Source organism: Colletes gigas, unplaced genomic scaffold (assembly GCF_013123115.1).
Source record: "Colletes gigas isolate AHSC1104 unplaced genomic scaffold, ASM1312311v1 Colletes_gigas_Sc00001, whole genome shotgun sequence".
Classification (NCBI taxonomy): Eukaryota; Metazoa; Arthropoda; class Insecta; order Hymenoptera; family Colletidae; genus Colletes; species Colletes gigas.
In genome coordinates this window covers 10,498,509-10,510,976 of record NW_025106630.1, presented here as the reverse complement: position 1 = coordinate 10,510,976, position 12,468 = coordinate 10,498,509, and the positions used below count along the sequence as shown (strand labels likewise).

The following is a 12,468-nucleotide window of genomic DNA, read 5'->3' as shown; positions in this document are numbered from 1 at the left end:
AGTAGCAAAGACGGATTTTAAGTTATGCAGTTTACAATTATTTAAAATCGTAGTTTTGTGTGGCAGTCAACGTGTTAACCACTTGCCTTACGATTTAATTTCCAACTGTGCGTGCCAAGTAGACTTATCGCGTCTCTGAGACGTCTTGTTCATTGCAAGCTAAGGGGTTAAATATTCTACGCTAATTTTGCAAATGATGTGAAATCGAGAAGTCGCGGTACGTTTTATGATGCGAGTTTCGGAGTAAAAGAGGTTGGAGAACAGTAAAATAGAGGCGCGTTGGTTGAAGGAGAACTTTACCCTTTGCATACTCGCGGTAATGCGACTGCGAAGGCCCATTACGCCCTAACGGCGGAAGACTGCGAATGGGGGATTAAAGATTATAGGATCTCGGAACGACATCGTTCTCAGCGCGTGAGAATGCAGAAATGCTCGATCGGAGAGCGCCCGTGAGAGAACGATGACAAACTCTTTGGGTTTCTTTCGCTGGATTAATTGAAAGTCAGGCCCGATGAAGTGGCGATAAACGCGAGTCTTGTCGGATATTTTGTACAACTTTGTGCCATATTCATTCTTGGCGATGGAAATTCGATCGTCGAGCGCGGGGAACGCCATTTTGCGACTCTACTTGTTCCTAAGTTGGTCCCAGGAAAAGGACAATGCGGCGAAATTTTTATTTAATCCAGTGACGAAGCTTCGATGCTCGATATTTTAATTTGAATGGCAAGTTTGTTTAATGGGGGTCGATTACGCGTAATAAAATCTGTAAATCGGATCGAGTGACGCCACTGTACGGCACCGGGAGGATCGCAGAATGCGAGAGGAAGAGGAAGGAACTCGCCCTCGTGCACGAGCCGTTGCGAGCGTGCGGGAGATTAAAACGAAAAACCATCTCGGTCCTTCCTTTTTTTATCCCCTCCCCTCCTGGTGCCCCCTCCGGTTGAAAGAGCATCGCACTTGGCCGCGGAGAGATACCGGGCTCCCTGCGGAGAATTCAATGGGTGCTCCGACCAAAGCCATTTGCCGAGAAAAAGAGAAAAAGGGAGAGCCTGGATGTCGATACAGGAGCATCGGCGTCGCTCCGGAAGGAGTCGGTTTTGTTGCTTCTCGCGCGCGAGGACCGCGCGTGCAACGCCCGATCAAAAGGCAACCGGGAACACGTTTTTCGGGGCCGGAGTCACGCGACCAAACCGGAACACGTGCTGCCATATCGGTCATCCGCGGTTCATCTATCGTTCGATCGCGACGAATGCATCGATAAACGATCGTCGGATAGCCACGCCATGCAATTGCAATCGTACTTCGTTGATCAGTGTCTTTTTTAACACTTTGATGACCCCAAGTCTCAGCTGTTCGACTCGAAGAGTTGCAATTCTATATTTTATGAATAGATATCAATTTTATTAGTTCAAATAGCATTTATTAAGTAACGTTGTACATATTCAGAGTGTGTTAACTTGTTCGATAGGTTTCCATAGTAAAAAATATTCTACTGTCCTTTCGAAGTACGGCAGAACTTCATTTATTTCGACGAAATTCTAACCCCTGGGTGATCGAATTATTTTGATTTGAACTCTGGTTATTTGAGTGAAAAATCAATAAGGCGATGAGGAAAATTGGTGTGCTAATATTATATGGACTGCTCGTTCCTGGACAGTTTTCCATACGCGAGGTTTTACCAGACTGTTCATGGTTGCCACGTTCTTTGATCCTGAAAGATCTTTCGGATTGCAGATATAGAAGATACGTGTTCTGTATTCGACTAAACCATGATTCAAAACCGTACTGACCTACATACGGGTCAGCGACAGAGGCGAGCAAAATTTAATCCGATTAACTATTACAATTGCAACTCCAGACTGCATTTTGTAATGGTTTATCACCCTGATAACACGGTTATAAAATCTGTACGAAACACGGTTTGTGCATAACTCAAACGTCGAATCGTATGAGAAGAAGTAACAAGAAAAGTAAAAATCCAATCGTTGGGTTGAACATTCCAGTACAAAATGGTCTACGAACTATTTACGATTGTGTACCTGTCGCTCTCCGCGAATATTAACCTAAATGCTCCGATTAGAAAGCATATAGAGGATTCTCCAGCCGTTGAATCCAATCTCTTTACTTTCAAATAAAATCACACCGAAACCACGGTAAATAATTGCCATCAAAAGCGAGCTTTATCGAGGATTAGTGTTGTACCCATCAAGACTGCCTGTAACTACTGCTAGATAACACACATTCCCACATTTTCCACTTTACACTAATATTTGTTAATACATCCTGCATGAAGGAACGAGTACGTAAATCTCGAACCAGTCGGAAGGAGAATATTAATAATTGATTAACATTCAAACACACCTTGCCCATGGAAATAAACTACGTACCTTAAAAACTATCGAATACCAAGCACGCGAATAATTCGCGTCTTCGCGAAGGCATAAAAAACTGACACGAAAGTTCCCGGAAAAAGCCAGCGTGGCGAGTATTATAATTCACTTGGAATTGGGAATCGCGCGAATTCCGTAAGATTCGGGTTAACTCGTTAAAACGTTCCTCGCGCTTTCCCTCGTTCTCCGTTGGCCCTTTGAACTTTGCGGTCGGTTAACTGACCCACTTCGTACGGGGATCAATTCCCGCCCGAATAACGCGCACCGTCGATCGCGATTGAAAGCAAAAATCGCGTTTCAGCGTAACATACGTGGATCTTCCACTTCTTCGAATCATTACGCGAAGACTGAAGTTTACAATTACCAGGTGTGGATCGATCGTCACGGCACTGAACGCGTTACAAAGAGACGAGAAATATCTTTCAACGAAAGTCGATCAGGTACGAAAGAGTTAATATTTCGCCGTGTAACTACTTAAGCGCGATTATCGATCACCCGTTAGGCATCCGAGGAGGGATCCGTAGGGAACGGTTCCGCTGCCCGTGGCCGTTGGAGCGGTTCGCGGGCGTTGTAACGAATGGGGGCCCACGTCTGTCGGTGCAACGCGTGGAGTTCATTTGTTTCTCAATTAGCCGACCGTGAAACCGTTGAAATTAAACGGGACGGCGCGGGAAACGGAGTCGTCGATCAATTTCTCGGCCCCGATCGGCGGCGTTAAGGTCGCGGAAAACGAGGGGGTACCGCGAGGGGGGGGGGCCGTGGAAACGAAAACGAGGCTGCGACCTGTTGCGGACTTTCACCGGTGCGGAACGATCGGTGGATCGTGGGCGCGCGAAGGTTAAAAGCGATACCGACCTTGGAGGCAACACAGCAGGACGATCCCGACGACGAGGGAGACGTGACGTTGCATCCTCGGGTATACTGTCGACGTAGATCCGTTCGGATGGCTCTTGCCACGATCGTAAAACCAGCGTGTACAGGACGTATACAAAGAGACAACTTTCTCGGTGCGCAGTGGGCGGACGTCTGCGTGCGATTATCTTATTGCGTGGACGTTCGTGGTGTCTCGCCACCGGGTCGTTAAGGAGGATAAGGCCGTTGGCGCGCGGGAAAAAGATGCTTCGTGGAAGGAGAGCAGACGGGTGGCGAAGCCGTGAAGAGGAAAGAAGAGAGGAGGAAGCGTGCCCTCTTCGACCTCTATCGTCCTTCGAGGTCCACGAACGACTGAGGCGCACGAAGCGACGTCGGTCCGGCTATAGCCTCCCCTTCCTACTTTCACGTGGCGTGCTCCCGTTTCCAGTGGAGGCGCGGACCGGAGAGCCTCTCCACGGGCCATTTACCATTACCATCGTCGTCGACGACGGTCGGTCAAACGAGGGGGGCCAGCTGGACGCGAGAGAGAACCCACCGAGGGGAGAAGAAGCCTGAAAACCCACCAACTCCGATCGGAGATCGGAGAACCGTCGTTTCTAGGCCAGCTCTTCCTCCTCCGCCAGAACAGACGACTTATTCTTCGTCTTCGACCTCTTCTTCGACGGCCACGCGGAAACGGGCCTCCAGCCTTTCTGGCCTCCGGGACTTTTCCGATCTTCGAAGGGATGTCCCGCGCCCGTTAATGGTGCCACCGAGACCTGTTCCGATACCACACGCTCCACGTTCCAAGTTTCTATCCGATCATTGTTACGGGGTCTCGTGCGCCTTACGGTTTCTCCTACTCCTTCGCGATCCACGGCCATACCAAACGCGACGATCTTTTGTCAGAATCAAACAGTCTCAGGGTGTCATGTGCAAACAATAAAAAACGAGTTGCACGTTGGTATAACTATCTCGAAAGATATTAACGAACTATGCCTATCTCACTCAGTAACTACTTCAACTTTGTATCCTGCAAACATTTTCTCTTGGTCTCGCGTATGAATGATTAGAGAGCTTCTTTAACAAACACGACGTGTTAAAGAAGAAACTCGCCATAACTCGGGAAACAAGGACGAATAGAACATATGTTTGCACGAACTTTTGCAGAAGATACGGGACAATTAGGAAAGAATAAAAAAAAAATGAAAAATCTATCTCGATAGATCTCTCCTTGTGGATCGACCGATCGGGTTTGTGACTCGCGTCGCGAGTGATCGGAAACCGGAGGATGTGTGCTCGATTTGCACCGTATTCATTAACCGATGGCCAAGATCGAACTTGAATGGCACGCTGCGAAGACGTCGTTAAAACGACTCGTTGGATCGTAAACTCCTTGGGATTCGATAATGACCGGTGATGAGATTATTTTCTGCTTCCGAGGCAATCAAAGTCCGCCCCTGACAGGGATACTCGAGGCGATTCCGAAATCGGAGCTCCCGGCGTTCTAACGATCGCTGTACGAACACATTTCGATCGAGAAAGAAAATTTATAGCAATGGTTGTTCGATTCTTTGCAACGTTGCTGGGGTTGTTTATCAGTCCATACGCGTCGCGCCATTCCGGGCTAAATTGACGTTTACAATCTACAAGTTTATCTACGACGAGGGGTACAATTTGTACAACTAATCTCAACGCTTGTCGGGTACTAAATACGCTTTTAATACGTTCGACGCGTCTCGTTTTATTTGTATTTAACTACAGCGTCTGTTGCTCCATCTGCTCTGGCCGTTATATTCATCTCAACTTACGCCAGCTATTTTAGAACCAATTACAATAATGCACGGTTGGGTTTCCACGATCTATCTCCATTCTTCCTCCGCCACTGAGAGTCATTAACGGACCTAACGGGGAAGGGAGAATTAATTAAATGGAAGGAAGAAGAAACACTTTATCCTTCACTGTTGGGCCCTGAGGGATCACTCTGGTCGAATCCACTCGCGAAAGATCGAGTAGCAATGAGTCAAGTGATTAAAAAAAAGATGGTACCCATCCTTGATGATAAGGAAGACCCTTGACCGAATAATTCCGAGTCCTAGACCTTGATAGTTGCTCGAAAGCACGTTTAGAGCATGACTGTACCGTTCAGCGTTGCAGGTGGATCGGGGGTACCCAATTTCCTGGCGAACCCACAGGCGCGTTCTTTTTTTTATACGTCGCGGAGGATTGATGAACCCCGGGAACGGGGGATAGTTTTCCTTTTCAGAAAACAACCCGTCCAACTACGCGAGGCAGAAGCAAAACGTGCGCTCTACGTGGAACCTGATTGAGAAAGTTAGACGATTAAAAAGCACGGAATATTCCCGGGCTTCCCATCGAACGACGGCATCGTTCCCGCGTTGACGCGCGCACCGCGATTTACATTTCAGCGGGTGCACTTTCTAATCGAACGATCGCCGGGGAATTTTCTTGTTACCGACAGCGACATTAGTCTCCTTTCCTACTTACATTCTAACCGCTAATTTCACGTGTAAACGGAGTCGCGCACCAGGAACGCTTTAAGGCCGCGTTAACCTCGCGTACGCGTCCTGCGACCAGCCTCTAATTGCCACCGGATTTTACGGGACCCGGCTAATTAAGCAGAATGTAAAAATATCCGCACCTCCGTCGTGAGGCTCGTGGGGACCGATCGAGAAGCTTTCAAGATCGTGACAAAGGGGTTCCCCCCGATCGTTGGCGCGAGTTCGATGGATCGATGATAAAATTGGTCGGCGTACACTTTCCTAGATTCGGCGAAGTCGCTCTCGGTGCTCCAGTTTCGGTCTAATGTTCGAACGGGGTCTAAAAAACCATCGGCACACCGGTCGTTACACACGAAAGTGTGGCAGTGGCCCGTGGGGGGAGCGAGGCCGTTCGCCGCGGCGCGGTTGCAAGCGCAGCTGAACCCGAACCTTACGACGCTGCAACGATCGACGAAGGCCGGAGGGGATCGTTCATCAACATCAACTGTCGGAGTATCGCGAGATGCGCGCGTCTACATATGTATCAGCCTTCGCTCGCGCGGTCTACACCATTAACCCACTTGCGCGTTTAACGCGGTTGCTTTGCCTAAGGCCGCGAACGTATGCAACGCGACGACTTGGAGCCCAGACACGCACCGAAATCAATGCTCCTTCGATCGTTCAATCGCCATGATCCTGCTCTCCTCTTCCACTCTGCACAGTTCGGAGCTGGTCAGAATTTTAGGTGTTCGACTATCTTGAAGAAATTTTAATTGGAGATTCTGGAGGGCAAAATGAGACGAAAATCAAGAATACCAATTTGTTAATGGAGGCCTCGTTAAAAAGTTATTAACGTTTGAAGCTCCGTCTGTAGAACAGTAATAGTGGTTCTCACTCAGCATGCTTCGAACGTTAATAACTTTCTAACGAAGCCTCGATCAAGGAATTGTTATTCTTTATTTTCGTCTTATTTTGGCCCCCAGAATCTCCCATTAAAATTTTTCCAAGATAGAAACGAAATTAAAAAGGTTAGTGGCCCCTTAACTCTGGGGTAACAGTAATCTTCCAATTTTGTGATACAGAAAAGTATGCTGTACAGATGCTGTACGAATTGCACTGTCGATCGGTAGAGTCGAGTGTTCGGAATCTGGTGGCTCGACCGATGCGGGCCTGGTGATCGTCTACGTGTAACGATTCGCATGTTTTTGCATGTGCCTGGCGACGGCCTTAAAACGACGAAACGGCCGAGCAACGACCCCGTTCGCCGGTGTCGTCTCGATATCATTACCGATCTCCGATCCTGCACGGTTCGTTTGCACGGCTCCGCAATAAATACCCTAAAACCGACGTGACGCGCCGTACGAGGCTTTAAAAGGTCTTAAATCACGTTTCCACCGGTAACGATTTACGGTCGAGTACGGACGGAGTTGCCCGTGGCCCCCCGACACAAAGGGAATAATAAATACTCGCGGTGAGAGCTTCTTAGCGACAATAATGCGTAAGAAATGACGCCGCGAGGATCGGTAAGCGATTCTGTGCGACACATCGGAACGACTCGCGCACGTCCGGCTGGCAAGAATGCCCTTTCAGCGAATTGAATTTGAATGGATTCATCATCTTCCTCTATAAACGACGTAGATTTCTTGCACGACCGGCTCTCTTACATCCTGAACGAACCGGCTCACGGCTGTCCCGAGCCTTTTGTTCGCGATCCAATTTTGCAATCAATTTCGATCGACCCTGCCCCCCCTTGGTACCCCGAACTTTTTCAATCCGGATCCCCGACGGGAGACACTTCTCTTTCGGTTTTGCACGACGAATCGCAAAAATTGCTCTCGTTTTTCTCACCGCACCACCCACGTCGCGTTAACCTTCCGCGAGTCCACGGTCCCTCGAGATTACAGACGGGGCCAGGATAGAACGCGTCGATCATTCGAACTAATAGGTGTAATCATCGATAATCTACGCCGGATGTGTCTTTGATTTCTCGCGTTATAATTGCGACAGCGCGCGAGTCGTGTCGTAAATTAAAAGCAACATGCGAGGACCCGTTCGCTGAACAACGTGTTCCCTGGAACAAGAAGTTGATTTATCTTTACGGACGAGAAAAGGTACCGACCGATAAAATCGAACTGGGAAGGTGTAATGATACGTGGCAGGGATCGAGCCACAAAGGAGAAACAGAAATAAATTTTATTCAGTACGGGATACGAACAGTGCCAATTATCTCGGATTGATAAAGAAACCAAATCAGCAAGCGTTGCTCGGTATATTTCTGGACACGTTACGCGTTCAAAGTTTTGCGGAGAGCCTTGTTTCTCCCGAAAGAAACGATTTCTGTTCTGGAATTGCTCGCGCTCCCCCGGATCTAAATATAGTGGAGGTTTTCTTGGAGATCGCTATTCGCGAGCAATGTACGCGAGCCACAATAGAATTACGGATTCGCGCGAACGATAGAAATCGGTACAGAAATTATTATTCACGGTTCTTGTATTCTCGACTTTTTCTGAGTTCGATAAGGAAAATCAGAGAGCCCTACGCTCGCGATACCAATCCGAGAACAGGATAATTCGACGCGGGGAACGAGCAAAGTCTGGTTCAACGAAGGTGATCCACTTTATTCGTTCCATACGCACTCGAGCACCTGCGATCTACCGCGGTCGTCGTAAATTATCGTAACATTATCCCGGCCAACTTTGTGCACCGTTATACCGATTAATTAATATACTCGGCGAGCCGTGTTTAAGATTCATTACCCGCGTCAAATCCCACCAAAACGTTGGAAGTTGAAGCGATAATTAAAATACACGTGTACCAGTGGTCGTCGGTCGACACTGTGAGAGATATCTTCCACGATCCATACGACACTCGTTCGTAACGTCGGATGGAATTTATGTGCACGTTCCTAATCGGAAACACCGGTGGGTACAGCGATCGGAAATTATTCGTACAGTTTGTTATAATGGCTGGTAGAGCGAGCTGATCGCTCTGGGGCACGTGTCGCGACATCATTACGCTATCGATAGTTTGTAATTCGTGGACCGTTAAACCACGACCAGCAAGAGTGGAAACGGATCGTTGGATGTGTATTAATAATCGGTACAGGCTTGAGATTTCATTTATCGAAACGAGCTCACCGCGAAGGATGCCGGTGGCCGCCGCGCCCACTTCCGGCTCAATTCGGTCGTGTTTCATGCGATCGTATCGAATGGAATCACGAAAATCGATACCACGATGCTCGATCGCCCTGCCAGAAGAAATTGTCAGCGTGTCGTTCGGTTTTTGGCGAGGGGCCCCTTCTGCCAACCGTGTCGACCCCGACTGCGATACGGGTTTCGTCGCGGTGAAATTCCGGGGACTGTTCTCGATACCGAATAATTGGCAACACTCACCGGCGTGCACGCCAATCTAACGATGAACCAGGTGAATGAAAAATTACCAGTCCAATCGCGGGACGTATTAGGATACACTCCGCGACAAATCTATGAAACGTTGCTAACGAAATACAGATACGAAAGCGAAATTGAATTAAAGAACTTAATACATTGAGGAATGATGACCTTTTACGTATTAGTAAACAATGTGCATGTGAATAATAATAGAACCGACGGGTAAGAAGACAAGTTCATACTCATAGAGCTAGAAAATGAATTCCAAGGTGTGGAGGTTCTGAAACAAAAAATATGGCAGCCAGGTGGGAAATTATTCACTAAAATAGTTTTAATAGGCAGACAGAAAGGTATCAAACATTTTCGTAGAGATTCAAGCAAAAAAATCGAAAACGAATTTTTAAGAAAAATCGACAGGGGGTAGGTGCCTAATTTTTCGCAAAAAAAAAAAAAATTTCAAATCGTCCTAAAAAAATTATTTTCAGTCGCAGGGGTCAGTAACGATCATTTTTGGTGAAGAGACATACCCCGAAATCCTACGCATTTTCGAGAAAAAAATTCGAGAAGGTGTGAAATTTTTCGCCGAAAAAAAAAAATTTCAAATCGTTCTGAAAAAATTATTTTCGGTCGCAGGCGTCAATTGCAATCATTTTTGGTGAATGGACATACCCTCGAAATCCTAACCATTTTCGAGAAAAAAATTCGAATAGATACCTAAATTTTTCGCCGAAAAAAAATATTTTAAATCGTTGTAAAAAAAATATTTTCGGACGCAGGGGGCAATTTTAATCATTTTTGGTGAATAGACATACCCCGAAATCCTACGCATTTTCGAGAAAAAAATTCGAGAAGGTGTGAAATTTTTCGCCGAAAAAAAAAAATTTCAAATCGTTCTGAAAAAATTATTTTCGGTCGCAGGCGTCAATTGCAATCATTTTTGGTGAATGGACATACCCTCGAAATCCTAACCATTTTCGAGAAAAAAATTCGAATAGATACCTAAATTTTTCGCCGAAAAAAAATATTTTAAATCGTTGTAAAAAAAATATTTTCGGACGCAGGGGGCAATTTTAATCATTTTTGGTGAATAGACATACCCTCGAAATCCTACGCATTTTCGAGAAAAAAATTCGAGAAGGTGTGAAATTTTTCGCCGAAAAAAAAAAATTTCAAATCGTTCTGAAAAAATTATTTTCGGTCGCAGGCGTCAATTGCAATCATTTTTGGTGAATGGACATACCCTCGAAATCCTAACCATTTTCGAGAAAAAAATTCGAATAGATACCTAAATTTTTCGCCGAAAAAAAATATTTTAAATCGTTGTAAAAAAAATATTTTCGGACGCAGGGGGCAATTTTAATCATTTTTGGTGAATAGACATACCCTCGAAATCCTACGCATTTTCGAGAAAAAAATTCGAGAAGGTGTGAAATTTTTCGCCGAAAAAAAAAAATTTCAAATCGTTCTGAAAAAATTATTTTCGGTCGCAGGCGTCAATTGCAATCATTTTTGGTGAATGGACATACCCTCGAAATCCTAACCATTTTCGAGAAAAAAATTCGAATAGATACCTAAATTTTTCGCCGAAAAAAAATATTTTAAATCGTTGTAAAAAAAATATTTTCGGACGCAGGGGGCAATTTTAATCATTTTTGGTGAATAGACATACCCCCGAAATCCTACGCATTTTCGAGAAAAAAATTGGAATAGGTAGACAAATTTTTCGACGAAAAAAAAAATTTCAAATCGTTCTGGAAAAATTATTTTCAGTCGCAGGGGTCAGTAACAATCATTTTTGGTGAATGGACATACCACCGAAATCCTACGCATTTTCGAGAAAAAAATTCGAGAAGATGTCTAAATTTTTGGCGCGCAATTTACCACTCATGATCCTATCGTAACGTCTAAAGAACTGATTATGATTCCAACACTATTGGAATGTAGGCGTAACAAGCTATTTATTATTTAGGTTTAAGACCTTTCGTTTTGCTTTGTCTATCGTTTGTTCTCATAGATAGTTTCATAACCCACATTCTTCTGTAAAAGTCCAATTGTCACTGCACACTAGATATTCACTAATATGGCGGGATCTATATTCAATATGGCGCCCACCAAAAATTTCTATTGCATCGGACATGTCACTTGTCGAAACAAATGCCTTAACCTTCATTGGGTAACTAATCTTTCACCTGTGGGAACTTGGGGCATAATGCACAATTCGTGAATAGATTCTAATGTATAAATGAATGTACGAATGGAACGTACACAGAAGTTAGGTTACGAATAAAATTTGCCCAACTCTATCAAGTGTAGTGATTTATTCCGACCGGTGCATAATCAAGAATGGTGAACTATTTTCAGTATGAGAGACTGTACGTCGGCTAGCGATACCGCGGCGACAGTAGTTGCATACGCATACCACGAGAAGGTAGAATATATCTCATACGTGTCCCGTTCGACAGGAAAAATGTTTACGCGGTCGAGAATGTACGAGCAAGGAGGGAAAACACGAGGGGGGAAAAAAAAATGAAGAGACTCGCGGGGCCGGACCAACGATACCGAAGGCGGCCGTGTACACCACGCGAACCGAGAATCGGGAATTTCCATGTATTAAATAAACATTTCGTCGCTGTCAAAGCGAGGTATAGTGGCGTGGTATAGTATCCCGTGTTCGTGACCATACAGGGGAACTCGTAAAGTATGCAACCGGACAAGGCGCATACAACGCGAATGCACCAACACAGCGCCGCTGCTCGGCCGTTTGCTAAATTACCATCGAGGACCTCTCACCTCGCCGCCTGGTAATGTTCAACCGGTAGCAAACAAGGCCACCGTACCGAGTGTTTTCAACATTATTGTCCCCCCCGCGGTGCAACGCTTGTTCGTTTTGCTCGTCGAGAAAGTCAAAACGCAACCCGAATCGATTTCCTGGTTCGTAAACTCGCCCGGCGAAAAATCCAGACCTAACCGCACGAACGTGTGTCATCGTTGACCGCGAACTCCTTCGCGATCGATGACTGCGACATTTATTTCTCTCGAGACCTGTTGATTCGATATGTTGGCGGTAAACAAGCGGAACACTGGCACGCACATAATACGATTAACACCTTCGACGCAGAACCGGACTGTCGACTCGGCAGTCAACACAATTCTGTGCACACTTCTTGTTTACCGAAGGAATGCAACGCGCGGCGAACAGATCGCCACGGAAGTCGCGATCCAATTCTGTCACATTGATTCTACCCGTTCTGTTCGCATCGCCGTGATAATTAGTGGTTTCTCTTACCATGCGAGTATAGAAACACTTTCGAGAGGTTGGAAAAAATGTTTCGCTGA

At 45.9% G+C, this 12,468-nt stretch overlaps 1 protein-coding gene across 1 annotated transcript in view; it reads right to left on the bottom strand.

The window, feature by feature from the left end:
- Nucleotides 1–3,819, bottom strand: part of LOC122405236 (serine protease inhibitor dipetalogastin) — a 32,366-nt gene extending 28,547 nt beyond the window's left edge. The window contains exon 1 of the mRNA XM_043409825.1: nt 3,246–3,819. Within this exon, the coding sequence (XP_043265760.1) occupies nt 3,246–3,300 (55 nt within the window). The 5' untranslated portion in view covers nt 3,301–3,819. The remainder of the gene's footprint in view (nt 1–3,245) is intronic.
- Between the last annotated feature and the right edge of the window lie 8,649 nt (nt 3,820–12,468).